The sequence below is a fragment of the Oryzias melastigma genome, linkage group LG8 (genome assembly GCF_002922805.2).
Source record: "Oryzias melastigma strain HK-1 linkage group LG8, ASM292280v2, whole genome shotgun sequence".
Taxonomy (NCBI): domain Eukaryota; kingdom Metazoa; phylum Chordata; class Actinopteri; order Beloniformes; family Adrianichthyidae; genus Oryzias; species Oryzias melastigma.
In genome coordinates, this window is record NC_050519.1 from 24,046,986 (window position 1) to 24,069,309 (window position 22,324).

Here is a 22,324-nt window from a genome sequence, read left to right on the forward strand (position 1 = left end):
TTCGCCCATCAGTTAGGCTCCAGCAGCCCCGCGACCCCGAAAGGGACAAAGCGGTTATTCATATTTATGTTAAAAAGTTACAGTTTTAGAATTTAAGAAATTGGCAGTCTGCTAGCTGTATGGACTACTTTGGAATTTACTAAGATTTTTTTAGGCTGTTTTGAAGTTCAGCTAATATTTCACCTACTTGCTAGTAGGGCTGCCACAAACGATTATTTCAATAGTCGACTAATCACCGATTATTTTTTCCGATTGGTCGACTAATCGGATCATGCACAAAGTTGATGTAAAACACAAATCTTAACCATCATTCACTTTAAACTAACTAAAAACTATATATATATATATATATATATATATATATATATATATATATATTCACACTAGCATCATTATAGATGAAATGTAAGCTGAATTTGGCCGCAAAAGATGCTAGTGACGATGGCTGAAGATGCTGATAGCCAACTAAAATATTAGTTAAGGCCAAATTAGCCTAAAAAAAGCCTAAGTTAGCAAAGACAGCTAGCATGTAACTGAAATAAAAACTCCAAAATAGCCTAAAAAACCTTAATAAATGCCAAAATAGTCCAATAAGCTAGCATAACACCATTATAACTTTCAACTTTACTACACTGACTCCATTTAATATAAAGTAACGACTAATCGACTATTAAATTAGTCGTCGACTATTTTAATAGTCGATTAGTCGTCGATTAGTCGACTAATCGTGGCAGCCCTACTTTCTAGCAGTTGTGGTTAATTTAGGCTTTTCTTTTTACGATTTTTTTGGTTTGTTTTTTGGGATTTTTTTGTCCATTTTGGAGTTTAGCTAATATTTCAGCTATATGCTAGCTGTTTTGGCTAATTTAGCCTTTTTCCCTGTTTTTTTAGGCTAATTTGGAGTTTTTCTATTTTTTCAGCTACACGCTGGCTGTTTTGACTAACCAAATTTTTTTTTTAGGCTATTTTGGTATTTCACTAAAGCTGCAAAGAGGAATCAGGTCCCATTTTTGTTTGGCCCCTGGTATCGCTCAAATTCACGACTGATTTTTAAAGAAAATGTTTTTATAATAATGCCAGACTACACATTGAAAGCTACTGCATGCATTGACTGCTGTTCTACAGTCATCGTTTTAAGACTAAAGAAAACACAGCTCCCCTGAATCTGTTTCAGGATTCTGTCTCAGTTAGGATCTGCCCCTTATTGGCCGTTTCATGTTTCACTAAAGAATCTGCTTTTATCATGAAGACACGATTGACATGACATGTTAACTCCGGTCATCCTTGGCTGCAGCTCCTGCTGTCTCAGATCTGGTGGGGTCACATGGAGAGGAACACGGAGGTTTGGAAGCTGATCCTCACCTTCTTCTTCCCCCCTCTGCTGTGTACCAAATTCATCAGCTTCAGGTCAGTGAAGCTTTCTGTGAGCTGTGCTGGCTTACACTGGGGTGTGATCCCATTGCTTTTGTCAGTGGAAATGTGATCCCTTTTCATTTGTTCATGCTTCCATTATCTTGGGTAAGAAGTTTTTAGTGTTTAAAACTGAAAGGAGCAAAAGAATCAGACTATAGAAACTTTCATGGTTCTGTTGACTGACTGGGATAGGCTCCAGTGACCCCTAAAGGGATTAGGCAGGTTCAACGAATGGGATGGATGGAGAATGAACCACGAGTAGCATGTTATTTTAGGGAAAGCATAAATAAAATGCTGCTAAAGCCAGACTAAACCAGCTGATAGTCTCATTGTAGGCTGGCTTTGATGCTCTTGTAGTTGAGATGAAGGAACGTTTTAACATTTGTTTATAACTGTGTGGAGACAAATCCTACAGCTGTGTCTGAATTCCTTCCCTACTCACTATATAGTGCATTCGCCATTTTCTAGAGCTGTCCGAATCTACAATTTCAAAATAAAGTGCACTAGAAATTTCTCAGAAGTCATTAAAAAAACTAGAGAGTAACCAAAGGGAGGATGGGAAATGGGGGTGATCTTACTCCGTGCCAACAGTCCCGCCCACAACTCAGAGGTGAATTTCTCTGCAGAAACTATGTCCTAGAAAATGACCCAGGTTTTTTTATTTTAGCTTACACAATCATAATTCAAAGACGAGCGGATTTGAAAATAGATCAGAAGATGGTCAGAGAGGTACTTGTACAGATCTGGGGTGAAATGAATGCTCCATAGAAGGCTGAAGTTTGTTCTGCTTTTTAATTTTTATTTTTTCTTGATTTTGTAGGGAGGAGGAGGAGGAGGTGAACCCTGAAGTTGCCCTTCAGGGCTTGGACACTGACTGCACGGATGGGAATGAGGGTTCTGTCTTCTCCCTTGCTGACATTGTTCAAAGGTAAAGTCCATTGTGTGTGTGTGCAGCATTTCTGCTACCTGACACTTCTTCAGTTCTATTCATTTCTATCCATTGTGTGTGTTGGCAGTGAGGAAGATGCAGAGGAGCTTAGAGCTCTGAAAGAAAACCTGCCAGGTGGGTCTTTGTCCTCTATGTCCTGAAGTTGAATCTAGACTTCAGGTTTTCATTCTTGAAACGTTTGGACGCTTTCATCAGTCGGACCAGTGACTGATGAAGCCAAATGGACAAATAGTGAAATATCTAAAGAGAGAAGTCCAGACAATGAAAACCTTCAGTTAGGATTTAAAACAATTGGCCAGTGATGAGCTGGATTCTGGCGATGGAGTGAGTCGTGTTTTCTCACCCGTCGGTCTGACAGTGATCTCTCTTTGGGCTGTTTCAGACTTCAGTCATTTCAGAAATGTTTTGGTCCGATGTGCTTTGATTCTCCACCACTTCTGATGGTGTTGTGTCTTTGTGATCCAGGCGCTCCAAAACCCAATGCCAAGAGGCCGTTGGCTGTTCAGCGGTGGAGGCAGTTCTGGTTCGCTCCGGTGACCTCCTTCCTGGGAAACGTGCTGATGTACTTCCTCTTCCTCGGCCTGTTTGCCTATGTGCTGCTGGTGGACTTCAAGGCCCCGCCCCCCGTTGGGCCCAGCCCTACGGAGATTGTCCTTTATTTCTGGGTTTTTACCTTAGTGTGTGAAGAGATCCGACAGGTTGGTTGCTCAGACTCTGGCATGCTTTCAGACTTGTGTGCTCAGTCCTCTCACTTCAAATCTGAGAGCTGCGTTTCTTTCTGCTTTGTGTTTCAGACCTTCTTTGTAGATGGTTTGTTTTTGCTTCAGAAGATGAGGAACTACATCCAGGATGTTTGGAACAAGTGTGACCTCACAGCCATCTTTCTCTTCATCTTGGGCCTGTGCTGCAGGTCATTTGGTCTTTCAACACCAATGTTACGGAAGTGAAAGTTCACATAGGGTCAGAAGTAAAACTGTTTAATATACAAAATCCACTGAAGAAACCAAAACTCGTGTCAGGGTTACCAAAGGGAAGTTTTACATTTATTATGGGATGGCCACAGGACCTACAGCTTGGCAGCAATTTTGTGGCAAAGTGTGAAATTTGGCGATATTTACAAATTCGCAACACACGGGAACAGGAAGATTTCGTCCAAGAAATCTTCACGAAACTTTAGAGACCTGCCGCCAGTTTAAACCTACAACCCCAACTGAAGTTTTGCTGACCTTTAACCTTGAGAAGAGGCTGCCATCTTGAATTAAAAAAAGGGAATTATTAGTGGCAAGTTTGTGTGCAAGATTTTAAAAATAAAAATTCATTTAATTTTTATTTTTATTTAATAAAAGGAAAAACATGCAATACAATGTTGAGCTGTAAACTCAAACATGATGGAAACAAGTGTCCAGAAAGAAGAAAAACGTATATTGTCTGCCCCTTTTCACAAATCAGTCTGTAAAAATAAAAACATTTTGCCGATAGAGGAGAAGATTGGTAAAGAAAGAACAAAAATGTACAATTACAAACATCAGCGAGTGTGAAATGAGGGATGAGGAGAAGATTTAGAACCACAAATGAACTGTGTATGAATGAGGACATCACGGCCGTCTGTCTGTCTTTTCCAGAATGTTCCATGCCTCATATTATTTCGGCAGAGCTGTGATGGCGTTGGATTTCTTGGTTTTCACTCTTCGTCTGATCCACATCTTTGCTGTTCACAAACAACTTGGACCTAAGATCATCATAGTTGGCAAAATGGTAACAACAGTTGCACTGAAGGATTATTTAAGCAGAAAATCACTTTTTAAAATCCTTTTATTAGCACTTTCAACACTTGTAATGGGTTAAAAGATCCCATTATTTAAAGAAGAGTCGTGTGTCATCAAGAAATTAGCTCAATCTTTTTTTTACTCACATTTCTCATTCCAGTTGTCAAAACAGTTTTGATCAGGAGTCTGGGATTGTAAAGAAGTGCTAGAACTTTTAGAAAAGTTCATTAAATTGTTTCTGATTTTCTAAAATGTTAGAGTTCTGTGGAAAGTAAGTATGTTGTGTGAGAAGCTGAAGTCCATTCTAGTGTGTTTCAAACTAAAACGTATTTCCATGTTTGAAGAATTTGTACAACTTACCACAGAACACCAGTCATTCTTGTCTGTTTTATTATAAAGTGCAGATACAGTGAAAGAAATGACTTTAAAAATAGTTTATTAATCGTTTGGTGAGTTAAAAAAGATATCATCTCACTTTTTAAAACCTTTTTTTGGCATCTAGCTTCTTCAGTGTGTTTAGCGCCCCCATGTGAGACCTGAAAGTAATGGTTTTGGAACATGGAGAGATGCAGAGAACCTTATAGTTCATAGCGGTTTAGCAAAGACTTATGGGAAATAACTTAATATTTGTTCTGCCTTCTGAGAATTTTCAATTCAGACAAACTTCTCTGGGAGGTGTGAGTGCATCCTGAAGCTCCTGATGTCTCTGTGAGTGACGAAGCAGCATCCTCTCTCCTTTCAGGTGAAGGACGTTTTCTTCTTCCTGTTTTTCCTGGCTGTTTGGCTCCTGGCCTACGGCGTGGCCAATCAGGCTCTACTTTACTCATACGACCCTCGCTCAACCTGGATATTCCGCCGCGTGTTTTACAGACCGTATTTGCACATTTTTGGACAGATTCCCATTAATGAAATGGACGGTAAGTTTTTCTTGTCATCTATTCAAAAAAGTGTGAGATTTAAAGCTTTTCAGTACAAAACATGGTTCTAAGTGTGGGATATGCATTGACCCAAAGTGAAAGTTATGAAATACAGTCTACTTAGCATGATTAGAGTTCACAGTTCCATATTTTCATGCGAAGAATGTATCTGCGACTGCTGGGTTTCTGGCTGTTCCAAAGCTAGAATCGGTTCCTCCCAGTCTAGTTTCCTCTTTCAGCTGTCAGGTTCCTCTCTAGTGGAAATAAGTTTTTGCTTCACTTCTTTATTTTTTTCTACTGACGATAGACTTTAATCTTCTCTTTTTGATAGAACTGATAAGCTGTGTGACCCTCAGCGTGCTGATCTCGTGCTGCTTTTCACCGAGGTCACTCTAGGATGAGCTTGGCCTCGCCGTCCTCACTGTAGCTTTGTTGTGTCTGCTGTCTTTCCCACTCGTTAATGTTTGTCAGTAGGAATTTCCGGTTTGTTCCACAGTCTCGTGTCTGTCTCTTTCCTGTTCTCTCAGACCTCCAGAGGTCACAGCAGATGCTTGTCCTTCCTTATCTTCTGTACAGGTATTCTCTCTTCATTAGAGTGAAAAGGCTGTAAATGAATTTGTTGGTGTGATGTTTTATAGGCTTTTATTAAAAGCACAGTGTGAATTGTTCGGCATCAGAGATTCCTGGATCACTTTTTTCCTTCAATGACATGCAAACACATTTGCATAAATTCTTCAGAGTGGATTTGTTGGTTCATATGAACATGAAGACAGACTGCCACTGTCTTTTCAACCCTCATGTTCTGCTATGGGGTCCAGATGACCCCACCCTTACATTGATGTGTGACCCCTCCCATGACAAAGGTCCACAGGATTTCTTGTCTGCCACAGACACCAGTGAAGATAACAAGTCTTTGAAATAAAAAGTTCAGTGTGCTGTCTTGTGGGGTCCAGATGACCCACTTTTAATGTGCTAATATAGCACCAGGGTTATGAGGGAAAACCTACAAAATCAGAAAAGGATCAAATATTCATTTCCTTTTGCTTGGTCTATCGTGTTTTGCTTTCTTTGTCTTGATTGTTTTCATGGAGATTAAACATATAAACTGAATTCAGTTGAATTAGTAGTGATGATATTTTCTACATGTTATATTATGCAGTATTGTTGAGTCTGAGTTATCAGATCTCCTCAGGCTTCTTCTTTGACATTGTCCTGCTCTCCATGTCTGGATCAGGTTACTTACTACTCCTACTGACTGTTTCATTCCAGCTGATAAACTGGACAGCGTGAACTGTACAAACGATGTGACCAAGATCGAAGCTGGAGCTGAACCCTGCATAGACACCTATGCAAACTGGCTGGTTGTCCTCCTCCTTGTTATCTACCTGCTGTTTACCAACATAGTGTTGGTTAACATGCTCATTGCCATGTTCAGGTACTTTTTTGTGTCAGCTGATTTGTTTACAGTCCTATCCTGCAGTTCCTGTTCACACAAGGACCATGTCTCTGCTTGTTTTGCTGTCTGCAGTTACACCTTCTCCAAAGTGCAGGAGCACAGTGACACCTACTGGAAGTATCAGCGTTATAACCTGATCGTGGAGTACCAATCAAGGCCATGCCTGCCACCGCCCTTCATCATAATCTCACACATCAACCTTTTTATCAAGAGACATATCCGGCGCATTCCTTCAATCAAGAGCCAGTACTTTGGTGAGAACAAAAGTTTGGAGGGTGGAGCTCAGTGGAGTCTGCGGTTCATTGATGCATTGATGCTGTTGCAGCCTGAACTTTCTCAGCTCACAGGAAAGGCGTAAATTTATCCTGGTTTGACAAAAGCTCACTGATTGAGTTTGAAAAAAAATACACACAATTAAACCAAAGATTTTGATGTATAAAACAGAAAAATACTTTTCAGACAAACTACTCGTTTCAAATGCACAGAAGTGGGTCAGTGATGGTGTGGGCTTTGTGATGACATAAGTCATCATTAGAATTAGATTTTACTGAAACTCAAACATGTTTACCCGCCTTTGTATTAAGGTCAGGTTTCATATAATGTCCTCCCTGGTTTACATGGCTCCACATGGAGGGGGAATGTTGGGTTGTTAAGTGTGTGTCCGGATGTGTCCTCAGCTCTAGAGCTGCGAGGCAAGAAGGTTGGTCAGCTCAACGTGTGGGAGGCTGTTCAGAAAGAAAACCTGCTCACGGCTCAGAACAAGTCTGAGAGGGAGAGCGACAGCGCACGGCTCAAACGCACATCCATGAAGTAAGTTCACTCTGATCTTGTGGAAGCAGCACTGCTTTCTAAAGGTTGAAACTGTCTCTTTAGTGCCACATAATTTAATCTGACACACCAATGAAAAATCTAAATCTGCCCAATATACCAGTATTTGTTTTGTCAACCCTAATAGCCTGCAGAATCATGATCCAGGCTTCCATCCACTCATTATTCCCTTCTTCTCTGGCAGTAGTGGGTAGCAGTCCCAGAGACAAAGCACAAGTCTCCCATTCCTCAGGGACCTCTTCCAGCTCTTCCTGGGGATACATTTGCATTCCCAAACAAGCTGAGAAACAGCTTGTTTACCCCATGTCCTTGGTCTGCCACAGGTTAGACCTAGTGGCATGCTCCTTAACTCACCAACTGACCTTATTTAGCTCTTATGGAGGAAACCATTTCTACTCCCTGAATCCCTGATCTTTAGCATTTGTTCGCAAGAAAATGGTTAATGGTTTGTGGTTAATGGCCACAGATGAGATGGTGATCCCTTGACAATTGCATGCAAGTGTACAGAACTCAATGCCACAACTACAATAACACAATTGCAAATGTGGAGATTGAGCTCCTGGTAAGAGTGTAAAGACACCAGGGGACTTATGGTCGACTGTGTAATCTAACATGGGGCCTAATTTACAAAGATGCCTAGTTAAGCAAGTAGGACATCGAGCTTTTGGTCGAGCTGTGACTGTTTTTAGTCTGAGTCTGAAACATCTGATGTGTCTCTCTACAAAGCTCCAACAGCCTTGCCTCTTGGTGTTTGCTGCTTCAAAACTGGTGAAAGTCACAAAGTGAAGTTTCCAGTTGTAAATTGGAATAAAAAGTCAACTAAAGCTGTGTCTGCATTTGTTTTTGCAGGGTGGACAATGTCTTGAAACAAATAGCAGAGATGCGGGACCACGATCGAAGGCTGCAGCTGCTGGAGACTCAGGTACCCTCCGACCCTGATGCAAACCCCACGTTTTAAACGGATTTGTGTCCTCGCTTCTTTTGAGTTTTCAACCATAAAATCTGAGACATTGCAAACTGTTTCCTAGCGTGGTTCAAGTTACTGCCTTGGAAGGTTGGATATCCTCTTATTGCCTTGTGCATTGAGACAAAGGGAAAAGCTGAAAACAATTAGGAGAACGGGCTCACACTTACGGCTCAACTACAAGAAAACTGGGATTAAAGACAAAGATGTTTTTTTTTGGTCAAACTGAAGTCAGATAGTTCCTAGTTGCAATAACTGTTGCAGTCTGTTGACCACTATAACCAAGCTGAGGTTGGGTTTATGTTGAAGTCTCCTGGTGGCAACTGTCCTTACAGGTGGGTAACGCTCATCTGCAGCGAAAAATGGTCAAACATGTACAGGGCACGCAGGTGGGATGCAAGAAATATCAAAGTCATAGACTACTCATTGAGACCGTGGAGGAAAAATGTTCATAAAAAATAGCTGTGTTTACATGTCCAAAATGTCCTTGATCAGATCAGAGATCAGATTAGAATAGAACTGTCCACATGGACCCTGAAAAACTTCGTCCGATTGTAACAAACGTTTCCATGTGTCACACGGTGGATAAATCATGTTGACATGCGCAGAACTGTCTAAAATACCGGAAATAATTGTAGAAGAAGAATTAACGAGTTCCGTTGTAAACGAACAAAGCGAACGAGATGATAATCTAAATGTGATTTCATTATTATTAATATTTTTAAGAGCCTGTTCACTCATAATTTTCTAAATCCATGCAGCAATGTGCATCTTGCCTGCACGTAAATATGTGGGAATAAGATCAATCTTTATTCTGTTTGGATGTGATTGGAAACATGAATTTATGTGATTTTTACACGGTTTCTCAGGACTGTTCGAAGCACAGAGCAGCATTTCCTCCGCCGGCTCACACCGTCCTGACGCCGCTCGGAGAGACAGTTCTCCCGGGAGACATGGTTCTCCTGAATCCGGCGGGTCTTTCGTGCAGATCAGCTGGAGGGACTGCGGTCCGAAGCTCACAATGTAACAAAGCACTCCCGCCCACGTGCATGTGCGTGCGCTCACACATTAAAGCTGTGAATACGGCTTTTCTACTCAAGGAAAAGAGTTCGCTTGGGGATGATGTACAGATTGTTTCGTTTTTCAACCCCCCTAAGCACTGTTGATGCTGTTCACGTGATAAATGTGACGCAGCCTGATTGTTTTAATAAAAGAGGAAATTAGTGTGTTTTGTGTGGACATCCTACGGGCGTCCTACTTGCTTGACACCTGCACCCCATGTGGACACCATTTGCATGAGGTCAGTAGAGTGTGCCGGGAGGGCACTATATGACAGCATCAGCTGTGCGTCATAAATATGCGAGGCTGCCATTAGTACAAATACTTCACAGTGCACTCACCACACACATGACAGTGGTACGTTCCATTTTCATGAAGCCCCTTAAGATGGCTGAGCCAGCCTCAAGATACACCTTAGCTCCCTTTGAGATGCAGCGCCTCTTCTCTACGACCGTCCACGGACGCAGACAACCCAGAAACCCACAGCTGCCCTTATGGGTCAAACCCTGTATGGGCCTAACATAAATGGAGAAGGTGAAGCTAAACTGAAACAGGCATTAAAAAATTGTTTAGGAATGTTTCCTGTAATATTATTATGAATTTCACAGTGAGAAGGTTCAAATTCCAGCTGGGCTCTCTCTGTGTGGAGCTTGGATGTTCTACTTGTATATACGTGGGTTTTCTCCAGCTTCCTTCCACAGTCTAAAAACATGGTTCATGGGTTAATTAGTGAATCTAAATTGTCCTTCAGGTGTGTGTGTAAATGAGTGGTTGTCTGTGTCTATCTGGCCCTACAATGGACTGGCGAACTGCCCAGGTTGTGTCTCACCTTTGCCCAATAGTAGCTGGGTAGGTTGACTCTGAGCAGGAATAAGGACGAAGACGAAGGAACAAACCTGAGCTGGACAAAGGAGGAATAGAAGCTGGATGGACGATTCAGCCCCATGAGCCTCTCATCTGAAGAGTTCACCCAGTTATCTGTAGTTACTGCTGTGCTTGGAGAATAAATGACTCCAGCTTCAGAGAAAAAAGCAGAGAAATGTCCAGCTGTTCTCCCAGAAGCTCGTTTGGATTTCAGCTTTAGTTTGTCTACATGAGTGTGTTTGTCAAGTGGTGTGTGTTCAGCAGTGCAGCTGTTGGTTCTGTCGGGTCAGCACTCATCTGTGCATGTGTGCGTGCATGTGTTGCAGCTAGAGTACTGCTGCAGCTCCCTCTCCTGGATGACAGAGGCTCTGTCTCACAGTAACATGATCAGCACCAGTCGGCCTGCTCCTCAGCTCAAAGGTAAAACTGTTGATGAGCAGTTCACATGTTTTAGGTGCTTCATGAACCGTAAAAGACATGACCATTAAGATTTACTTAACTTCTGTTCTTCTTCTCATGTCCTCTGAGAAGGTCTAGCTTCTGAGTTTCGTTGTTTTCTTTTGTTGCAGATCATGTTCCGCTGTCAAAGAGATGACCCGCCACACCACCATGACCAGGATCACACTCACAACAACTGCTGCTTTTCCTGACTTTAAATATGGACTGACTGCAGAGCTTACCCAGCTCTTTCCTAAGCAGAGAAGATGAGAATGATTCCTGTATGATTACATTTAAACTCTCAGGCTGAATAGATTACAAACTTTCCTCAGGGCTGCTGAAGACAACTTTGTTTAATTTGTAATGTTGCTTCAGCTGTAAATTAAATCTGAATTTTGCTTTGCTGGGATAATACAAGCATGACTCTTACTGCCTTTTATACTCCCAACAGTGGAAGCTGTAAGTTCTGAAATGTGCAGATTTTCATAATTAAAGAGATGTAAAAAAAAGCTGGAGTGATTGATTTGAGTGCCAAACTGAGTAAAATGAGGAGAGAGCAGTCAGCCTGCAATGAGTATTTTATCACGAGCTCTGAGGCTGCTCTGCTTCATAAAAGCATTAAAGGGTAACCAAACCCTAAATCAACTTTTTTAGACTGTTGACCTCTATAAATGGGGCTTTAAGAGTGCTGTCTGTTGGTCAAAGATTCAAAGATTCAAAGGGTTTATTGTCATATGCACAGTAAAGAAACTGGTTTCCCTGTACAATGAAATTCTTACTTTGCATCTCACTCTGAATGCCATAGAGATAAAAATATAAAGTTTTAGGATATTTACGAGATGACTAAAAAAGAAGGTATATATAAGAAATAAACAAACTATGCATATGTAAGTGACTAAGATATTTACAAATCAGTTGTGCAAATTTACAGCGGATATTATTGTGCAAAGGAGACTGACAGAACTGGATAGTGGGGTACATGTCAGAATCAGAATCAGAAAAAACTTTATTGGTCCCAGAGGGCAATTCATTTGTAGACTACCAGTGCAGTTCTCACACACACAACACAATCACATTAATGTGTCAGACCATCATAGTTAAAATGAGTGCTCCTTAGCTCTGTAACATCAGCATACAGCAATACATCATCTCAGCAGTAATCTCAACTGTGCAGTTGTTATTAAGGTGCATTAATAATGATAAATAGTCCAATAATGATATATGATCAATAATCCAGATGTGCAAAGGTGCAGTCTGCTGTTGCAGACTCCTGTCAGCTGTTAAGGAGTCTGATGGCAGAGGGAAAGAAAGAGTTCCTGAGTCTGCTGGTCCTGCATTTCACACTCCTGTACCTCCGGCCCGAGCATAGACTGTATATAAAATAACAGTTTTACAGTCTATGGGCCCGAGGGAAGGATAGTGAACAGGCCTCGTTGGGGGTGGGTGGGGTCTCTGATGATGGAAGCAGCTCTCCTCAGGACCCTGGGCTTGTAGATGCTCTGCAGTGAGGGCAGAGGAGTCCTGGTGATCTTGGACGCAGCCTTCACCACACTCTGCAGTGACGGTAGAGCTGCCGTACCACACTGTTATGCAGCTGGTTAGGATGGACTCAACAACCCAGATGTAGAAGTTGCTGAGGATCTTTGATGACATGCCGAACTTCCTCAGCCTCCTCAGGAAGTACGGCTGCTGATGAGCCTTCTTCACCAGCTGCGTGGTGTTCAGTGTCCAGATAAGGTCCTGGCTGAGGAGGACCCCAAGATATTTGAAGCTACTCACCCTCTCCACTTCCAGACACCGGATAAACAGCAGCTGATGAGGGCTCCTCTCTCTCCTCATGTCCACTATCATTTCCTTGGTCTTGTCTGTGTTGAGGGTGAGGTTGTTGTCCTCACACCAAGTCACCAGAGAGGCCACCTCTCTCCTGTAGGCTGCCTCGTCCCCGCCAGTGATGCGTCCTATCACTGCGGTGTCGTCCGCAAACTTCAGGATGGTGTTGTCCTGATGAGAGGCTGCACAGTCGTGGGTGAACAGGGTGTAGAGGATGGGACTGAGGACACACCCCTGTGGAGTGCCAACGTTAGTAGTAATGCTGGCTGAGGTCCTGTTCCCTATTCTGACAGACTGAGGCCTGCCAGTCAGAAAGTCCATGAGCCAGTCACAGATGGTGGGGTGCAGTCCAAGACAGAGTAGTTTGTGGGTGAGCTTATGGGGGACCACCGTGTTGAACGCAGAACTGTAGTCAATAAAGAGCATCCTGATGTAGGAGTCTGTATTCTCCAGCTGTGAGAGGGAGATGTGCAGTGTTGCAGCGATGGCATCTGAGGTGGACCTGTTGGGCCGGTAGGCGTACTGCAGGGGGTCTAGCGTGGGGGGGTCTGAATGTGGGTCAGCACCACTCTCTCAAAACACTTCATAATGATTGGAGTGAGAGCTACTGACCTGTAGTCATTCAGGCAGGTGGGGGGGCTCTTCTTAGGGAGGGGGACAATGGTGGTGGTTTTGAAGCAGGAGGGGACAGTTCTCTGGCTGAGGGAGAGGTTCAATATGGAGGTGAGAACGTCTGTCAGCTCGTTGGTCATGACCAAATTAAAATAAACTTGTTTAAATCTTGAAAATATAGTCAAAAACCGTCTGTGTGCGGCCCCCTACAGGTTGAAACAATGTATTACAGTTCAATTTCATGATTGGTCAAGGCTAATTTAGGTTAATTAGTTACTCTAAATTGTCCCTGGGTGTGAATGTGAGTGTGAAGGGGTCACTGTGGCCTTGTGACAGACTGGAGACCTGTCATGGGTGAACCCCGCCTTCAGCCATCAGTAGCCGCGTTAGGCTCCAGCACCCCCGAGACCCTGAAAGGGACAAGCGACTAAGAAGATAAAGGAATTTCATGATTCGTCATTTCAGAAGTCCCACGTTATGATCTGCAGCTCCAGTAATGATAACAGTCCTGTTCTCCACCCCCCTGACTGGATTTTTACATTTCACCTGTGGGTGGAGTCAGCCTCCAACTTCCCTGTTTGATTGCCCTTTAAGCCTTTCACTAATGCTTCTGTGGGTTTACTGAACTCTTCCAGACAGAACTCTCAAATCTCGTCATAATCTGCTGGGATGTGTGTTTCCAGTTTTTGGGGGGTGGGTGTTGCTGATCTCTTAGATGTTGATCTGTTTTATTCAAGAAAAAAAATGGTAGACCTGACTGAAAAGACAAAACACTCAGAAGACGTGTGCTCAAGGAGCCTTGAGGGGGAGTGACGACCTCAGAGACGGTTTCAGTGGACCAATAAAGATGAGGCTGGTGTGGAGGAAGAGCATCTTCACCCCTCAGACCAAAGATGTTCTTCTGCTGAGGCATTTCTGTTGAGACAAAACAGCAACCACTGACTTTTCAAACTTCCTGTTGATTTTAAGTTTACTATTTTGCATTTTAGGTATAAAATATTTAGTCTTTTTAATTGGTTAAAAGTTGCACAAACTGTACTTATTTAAATCAATGAGAGACGTTGAGACCAAATAGGACAGGACTAAACACATTTCAAATGAAAGAACGATAAAGAACCCAAGAGTATTGGAATCAGGGGAGTTAAAAATCCACCCCAATGAAAATTGAGTTTAACTGGTTCCTGTTTTACTGATGGAGGACATACAAAAAGAAAATTAGAGAAATTCTGAAAATGTATTTATTCAAACCGTGGTAGATCAGGAGCAGAAGAAACAGAAAAATAAAAATCATAATAAAAAAAAACACATTAAACACATTAAAAAACACATTTGTATGTGTCAAATGAATCACAAAGCAGATGTCCATCCATCCATCCCTTTGGGCTCACAGGGTTGCGGGAGCCTATCCCAGCTACTGTTGTGTGAAGGCCAACAGCACCGCCACACTTAATCCTAAGGAGGTTTTTGGTCTGTGGGAAGAAGCTGGAGAAAACCCACACATGACAGAGGAGAACAAGTTCAGCACCCATCCCATGTAGCTATTTTCATTAACTGGTGATAGTGGTATGGTGGGGTACTTGCAACTTTACTTATAAATTTAGTAAACAAGAGATACAAGTTATGATTTAATGTTTGAATTTTTAATCAATTTTGACTAAATATTATTTAAGGTTAATATTGGTGGTGCCTCCACTTAGCAGGAAAACAAAGAGTTAATTTAAGTTTTAAATCCTACAAAGAACAAATGTTTGTAGAATAAAATAATTGTTTACAATAAAATAAACTGTGAAACTTCAGTGTAAATAATAATCCAACTAAAATAATTAAGCAGATTTTCTACATATATATTCAAAATTCTCTTTTTTCTCTGGTTCTTCTTATTTTTCTTTGTTAACGTTGCAGGCCTGAATTGCTGCTCGAGGTCATTTTAGCCTTAAACAAAATGGCCCCTTCACTTGCAAAGCAAGCAAATAAAATAAAACACCTCCATGTGTTCACGGATCCTTCCGCTTAACTCTTGTGCTATCCCAGGCATGTTTACATTAAAAGTGGGTCACCTGGACCCACAAGACAGAACTGAACTTTTTTTTAATGATCTTTTATCTCTCTGGTGTCTGTGGCTGACAAAATCCTGTCCACCTTTGGATCACTCATCAATGTAAGGTTAGGGTCATCTGGACCCCACGAGAGAGCACAAGGGTTTAATGGATGGTAGGTGGTAGATGCTCAGGCGGGCTTCAACACATAGGGGTTAGCAAAGCTGGGCAGGAACCCGCGGCTGCGCAGGAGGAGCTAAGGCCCTCCTTTGGATTGCAACCAGTCTTTTGGAGTGATTCAAAGTCCACCAACAGGGTCTAAAGAGAACTGATTCCTCTGCTCCAGTGTGTAAAAGTGTCTTTTTGTCTCCCAAAAATGTAATTTCAAGTCTTCATACTTGTTCAGAAAGAGAGAGCTTGTACAGAAATTAGCTTTGCGGCTAGTGTGCTAACACTATGTACAATTAGCATCTATATTCCATGCCAAATACGTGATTTACACACATCATATCAAAATCATACATGTAGTACTTACATGTGCCGCATTGGCAAAGAAAGTAGATCCGCATACACTTATTTTGTTTTAAGCCCAAACTGGTCACTGTTAATTGTCTTTTTTTTGTCCTACACGTACATGAGGCCTGAAGGTGCACTCACACTGAATGCAATTCGCTTGACAAATGTGCGTGCCCCGCCCCTCTTTCCTGCATTCAGTGTGAATGCACAATGAGACTTCTGAACAACACACTCAGGGCCTCTGATGGCAACCTCTTCATCCAATAAGACAGAATCCAAAGATTGTCATTAGTAGGTTAGGAATAAAAAAAAATAAAATACATGAAAAATTTAATAGCAAATAAAACAAACTAGATTTTGAAACAAAATCACATAAAATGACGAAACTTTAAATGTGGTTAAGAAATGTTAACAATTTTTCTTTTTTAAATTAGCTTATTTATAAATCTTGTCAAATATAAAGTACTTACTTAACCATTTGAGGTGGTCTTTTAAAACAATAATGCCTGTTTACTAATATCTTATTTATCCAAACTAGGGTTGTGATTGATTTAATATGCTTAGTCTGAAAGTTAATTTGAGGGCTACACATGTAAATTCCACACAGAAAGAACCAGAGCCTTCTCACTGTGAGACAAGGGTGCTAACCACTCCACAACTGTGCAACCAGCAGATTGTAACAAACAGTATCAACATTTCAGAACTACATTCTACATTTGTCTTGTCCTAGTTGAGCTTCAGAAGGTTTCCTGCCGTAAGTATCAGGACGTCTAAAATCCTGCAGATGTAGATGAGCCTCAAGGAGTTGAAAGTCAAGAGCAAGTTGAGCAAAAATTGTAACACAACTGAATCAAACTGAGAAAAAACAGAGTTAAGCACAAATATGAAACCAGATCTGAAAAGTCTCTAAGTATGAAATGAGCGCACTCTGCAGAAGTACAGAATGAGCGGGTTTGGCTCTGAGAGACCACAGCTGTTTGGTAAAAGAAGAGCTATATGCAAGTTCTACATCTGTTGAAGACGATGCAGTTTCATGTGAACCATGTACAGAAACAATGGAAACAGATCAGCAGGGATCAGCTTTGGTTTGTGGTCACCAGTGAAAACAAAATGACCCTAAATTTGCAATAAGTGGGACAAAAATTGGAAATATGTCTGAGAGGTCAGTCTGATGAATCAAGCAGTCAAAAAAGATTTCGTGTGTACAGCACCACAGGCTGCACTTAAGCACTAATGGGGTTTAAAGCGCAGGGACGGCAGCTCCCCTGCACATATCTGGACAGTGATCATGTCAGTGTTAGGTTAATGCCAGAATGCAAAAATTGCAACCGTAGACCTCTAGCTTAACACAAACTTCTGATAAAAAATATTACATGTGTTTCAAAATAATCTTCTTTTTATGCACTTATCTAAAAAAAAATCATTTTCAAAGCAATTCTCAGTTTGATTTTTGAAATCAAGAATAAAGTTAAAGAGTTAGAAAACTATGGTGACATTTTAGAGCAAATAAAGAGCAAACATTTATTTTATACTAAGATGAGAAACTATCGTTAAAAATAAAACCATAATACTGAAGAGTAAGACTTTCTAGCAGACATTAGCCCGGCACAGATCACATTCTGCAAGACAAACAGCAACTGGCTCATTTTTCTGTGTCAGGAGTCCTCAGACCTCGACCACCATATGCAGTATTCATATACTGGCCCCAGCACATATGGGGGGGTGAAGGTTACCAAGTCAGTATGCAAACTAGCAGCTATAACCAGTAGCAGAGCTGACTTTACAGGTTTACACTCATCGGAAAACAAAGAAGGGAGAAGCACACAGCAACACTGTCCCTAGGCCAACAACATCCGAAGACATTAAAAAGCAGACAAACACGTCATGAGTACGCTGATTTCTAAAAATCCATGTTTCCTCATACAAATGGAGAAAATACTGAAATCCAGAAAATCCTAAATAAACATTTCACATCATGTATGTCCTGATGGATTTCACAGTTTTGTTAGTTCATGTCACAATTGTGTTGTTCGGAAGTGGCTTGGGTTCATAACAACTACCAAAAACTGTAAACTTTCATGAAGTCTGCCTTTGAAAAAGATAATGACAGAATCAGCTGGAGTCATCTTTAATGAGCAGCTCAATTCTAGCAAAAACACAACACTAACACTACCACAAGCAAGAGTTTGTTTATTTGGGAAATTGAAAAAAAATGGAAACAACTCTTCCTGTGCAGAAAACACTGAGCACTCTGGCTTTTTAAAACAAATCCAAAACATTATTGAAAATGAATGCAATATTGTGCCATTCCTTTAAGCAGCTCATTTTACAGAATTAAAAGATTGTGTTTTTTTACTTGTTTTATCATAGCTGAATCCAAACTTTGGGACAAGAAGCAATTTTCAATATATTCAACATATTCCAAGACTCTTCCTGCCAAGCTGACAGTCAAGCATGACTGTATGGTTTCCTTTTTTTTTTCTAGCAACATTAACCATGTAAATATAACTAAAGCTATTGGTTTCCTACAGTCACTTTTACTTTGACAGAAAAAGGAAACAAAAAGTTAAAAATATTTTTTAAGCTTGTTAAAACTTTTAAATTGTAGATTTTTACGCATATTTGCAATGTCAACTTGTTAAATAAAGTAGATTTATGACTTAAGTGTTATATTTTAAAAATAAGCATTTTTTTTATAGGAATAAAAATGATAAGGTGCTAACACATGCACACACAGGAGTAGACAGGAGCACCACCCACTCGGGTAACTGTATCTTGGAAAGTGATTTCCCCCTTTAGACGGCCCTTACATGGGAAGAGCTTGGGATGAATTTGGCACAGCTTTCAACTCTAAGAGGAAAAAGAATCCTGCTGAGGAATTTCCGAAGGGCTTGATGAATGGGTCACCAAAGAGCACTTGCTGTCATCTCTTTACCCCCCAAAGCCTTTTCAAAGTTAACTTTGCACCATCTTAATAAGTTTTACGCCTATGTATATTTGACTTCATTCTTTCATAGTGTCTCTCTAAACACAACAAAGGTTCAGATGCTCAATCTGTGCTTCGCCAGACGGAAGGAAACTGACCGTTTTCCTTTGTAAATGGTAGAAGGGGCAGTTTTCTAAAACAGTCTCCTAGGTCAATGCAAGCAGCTCATGGTCCAAACTAAGAGAAAGAAATGTGTTTGGCATGTCTGAGCTCATCTCCACTTTCAGCCACTTTGCAGTCTTCATCTTGACCTGATCTCCTCCCTCATTCTGTCCTTTGCTGGGTCCAACTCAGCTGTTTTCCACTGCTCCTAGTATGTCACCATCTGAAGCTGCACTGCATCGCCCACTCATATCCGTGCTCTTCTGCAAAGAGATCTAAGCTCTTCCAGCACACTCTTTCCTTGCTGCTTTTCTTTCTTAATGTTTCTTGGCCACTGTGTTACACAAGAATATTCCACATTGGATTAATAAAGTACATTCTGTCCTAAAAAGCTTGTGCTTTGAAAACTGTTGAATGATGCTGAAACACTGATGCTGTAAATTCTGACTGGTGAGGCTCTTCTGTGCTGTCACACTCAGATTTGTTGGCAGTGCTGTCTAGGAAGGGGGTTTTCTTTGAATACAGTGCATAAAATTAACTTTATGGTTCTGTGTCAGATTGAAGACGTAGGCTAGACGTAGGAACCCCATCTCCATTCTCTGTACCTTCCATCATAACCTGAGATATCTGTTTTACATTTAACACACACCCTGCTAAAACAAACCCTGCAAAACTGCAAAAGTATTGTTATAAACAAAACATATTGTTACCAAGCAAAACTTTCCTAACACATTTTTAATTGAACAAAAAAATCTGATTTTCAAACAAGATATTTCTTTGGTCTTCCTATTTTTTTTTTTATTTTTTTTTTTTTTTTAGATTATCTGCGGAGTTGTTCAGCCACAATATGCAATGTGAGCAAATGTTTACTCTTCACGTGCAAAGTTTAAAAACTGAAGTTTCAATTAAATGTCCAAAACCCTTTTCCATCTCCTGCAAAGGAGAGTCCACATCTGTCATTGTTGAGCTCACACAACTCAAGACTTCTTAATGAGCCATCAATGCATCAAAATAAAGAGTTTTGATTGATCCCAAAAGAAAGGTCAATATGCACTTGGCAGAGTCTCCCATGGCAGACAGGTTGAGGGTGGCAAAAAGATAAAGAGAGATTCAAACACCCTTAATGACAGAGAAAAGTTGCTGTGGTGGGGTTGGCACCAACTTGGAACCAGCATGGGACTGCCATGAAAGTGCCTGCTTGTCCTGCTCAAACTGACAATGCAGGATTGGATTCCTTAACCCCACCACTCGCAGGAAAAACCAAAAACTGGTTTGGGCTTACCGGCTAGCACGTGGCATTCTCTGGGAGAGGTACTGGAAAGTGCTCTAACTGGGGACTCCATTGTCCAATCAGGAGACTTCAAAGTCTACGTGGGCAACGACAGTGATGACTGAAAGGGTTTGAACTGGGAGAACAACTCTCCTGATCTGAAACCAAGTGGTACTTTGTTACTAGATTCCTGTACCAACTACAGCATGTCTGTAAACTTCACATTCAACACAAGAATGTCCATCAGCATGTGGCACCGGGACACTTCTAGTGAAAGGTCAATGATCTACTTTGCTATTGTATCATCTCGTCTTCATCTGTTTCTTGGACAATCAGGGGAAGAAAGTGGCAGGGCTGTCAACTCATAGTGGTCATATGGATTAATTGGTGAAAAGATGCATTGTCTGTCTGAGCCTGCTGACAAAATGGACTTAAACTCCAATATTCAGAAGAGCCTCAAACTGAAAAAAGCTGACCAAGTACTCTATGTCTCCCGAGGCAGCTGACACATCCCGGTGGTCCAATTTGTCCACACAAAATGAGGTTTTCGAGGCAAAAACCAGGGTCCAGGACAGGTTCAGGAAATGCCATGGAAACTGAGTATCATTCAGTCTGAAAGAAATACAGAAAAATCATCCAGTTTCCACAAATAAGGAAAGAATGCTCTACCAACACTTCTGGGGGAGAATCCTTTTACTGTACTGAGGGTGTTCTCAAGAAGTACACCTATTTCTTGGACATTTGGGAGAAGAGAGTGGCAGTGCTGTCAACTTATACTGTTGAGTTGGTATACAACGGTACACTTCTAGGATCCACTCAATTCTGCCAGCGTGTTGAGGAAACAGGGGTTGGGGAACCAAGGAGGGGCCCTGTCTATCACCCAAAGTTCATTGAGGTGGTCAAAAGCTTCTCACTGGCTGAGCATTAAGGGTGAATAAAGTCCACCACGGCCGCCCTTAAGAAATGAGGAACCTAGGGTGCGCTCTAGTCAAAGGGGATTATGCTACTCAGCCTTTCCTTGAAAGTCTACTTTAGTGAGGATATTGTACTTTATTCTCTGATTCAGGAGAACTCTGGGTTATTTGGCCTGGAAGTAGAAAAGGCCTGTCTGGTCCTAGCAAAACCAGAGCAAGAACTTTATTAGTAGTCAGCAATAAGTCAAACTTATTCCCGGTACATTTTTAACTTCAGGGGGCTGCTTTTGCTCACCGATTCTCTTTATAAATTTTAGGAACTGAATTCCTGGCCAAAACAAGGAGCCAGAGGGTGTCTGGTTTGAGAACCGCAGGAATTCATCCCAGTTCCTGGTGGAGGATGTTGTTCTGCTGGCTTCATCAAACTGCTTGGATTGGGACAGTTAACAGTTGCGTGCAAAGTGCTTGTATTGGGAGTTGGTATATTTAAGTTAAAGGCCATTGCACTTCACCAGAAAAGGTGGTTGAAGAGAACGCATTGTTTGCTTTCTTAGGTTTAAAGGATTAGTCCTGGAGGGAGTCTAGGAGGTCCTTTAGAGGTAGAGTGAGAAGCTCACTCTTGAGGAAGCAGTTAAACTTTCTCATCGAAGGGAGCCAGCTGAGATGACTTGGGCAACTCTTTTGGATCCTTTCCGAGGGAGGCATGTCCCACCGGATAGAGGCCCAGTGGAAGACCAAGTCTGGGTCGCCACAGACCAGGAACTGTGGCTCTGAGCTTACCTGGGAGCGCCTTTGGGTCCCCTCGGCAGACCTGAAGTCTGTTTAGAAAAGGAGGTTTGGGTATCTTTGTTTAGTTTGAAAAAGTATAACTACAAGTGTGTTTGTAGAAAAGTGTCAGTGTGTCACATCATAGACCAAAACACTTCATGCTGTCATAGGAACGTCCAACAAGAACATAGTATGTCTTCCCCTCTGACTGGGGATGAATTATTGTCCTTGTGTTTTAGTTTGTTGTTTTATCTCTATGACATATCTAAACAAAATCCTGACACTCAGCAAAGAATTTGCCCTCAGTACAAATAATAACCTTTGTAGAAACAGAATTTAAATAGAATAAATCATTTTTTCATTTGCCTTTTGTAAAAACAAGGTCAGCAGGGTGAGTTTAAAGTTCTACTACTTTGTGCAGATGCACTACTCAATAACTGTTCAATAAAAGACTGATTCAGGAGGTGCTTCACATGTTCCTATCATCAGAGGTGTGAAGAAGGGTGGGGGGTGCAGAGCTGGTCCAGCAGATAGAGCTAGTGAGGCTCACATTACACTGACTCTGACAGTGTGCTGCTTTAAATAGGGTGGTTTCAACTCCTCCCAAATCCATCTATTTCAGGCACAGCATGTAGG

General features: G+C 41.5%; 1 protein-coding gene across 1 annotated transcript in view; it reads left to right on the forward strand.

Annotated features, from left to right (window-relative positions):
- trpm4a (transient receptor potential cation channel, subfamily M, member 4a) overlaps window positions 1-11,163 on the forward strand; it is a 32,478-nt gene extending 21,315 nt beyond the window's left edge. The window contains exons 17-29 of the mRNA XM_024272959.2: window positions 1,295-1,407; window positions 2,234-2,341; window positions 2,430-2,476; window positions 2,828-3,060; window positions 3,157-3,272; window positions 3,985-4,117; window positions 4,871-5,045; window positions 6,315-6,480; window positions 6,574-6,755; window positions 7,179-7,311; window positions 8,179-8,251; window positions 10,543-10,636; window positions 10,786-11,163. Coding sequence (XP_024128727.1) covers window positions 1,295-1,407; window positions 2,234-2,341; window positions 2,430-2,476; window positions 2,828-3,060; window positions 3,157-3,272; window positions 3,985-4,117; window positions 4,871-5,045; window positions 6,315-6,480; window positions 6,574-6,755; window positions 7,179-7,311; window positions 8,179-8,251; window positions 10,543-10,636; window positions 10,786-10,811 — 1,599 coding nt within the window. The 3' untranslated portion in view covers window positions 10,812-11,163. The remainder of the gene's footprint in view (window positions 1-1,294; window positions 1,408-2,233; window positions 2,342-2,429; window positions 2,477-2,827; window positions 3,061-3,156; window positions 3,273-3,984; window positions 4,118-4,870; window positions 5,046-6,314; window positions 6,481-6,573; window positions 6,756-7,178; window positions 7,312-8,178; window positions 8,252-10,542; window positions 10,637-10,785) is intronic.
- Window positions 11,164-22,324: the final 11,161 nt, after the last annotated feature.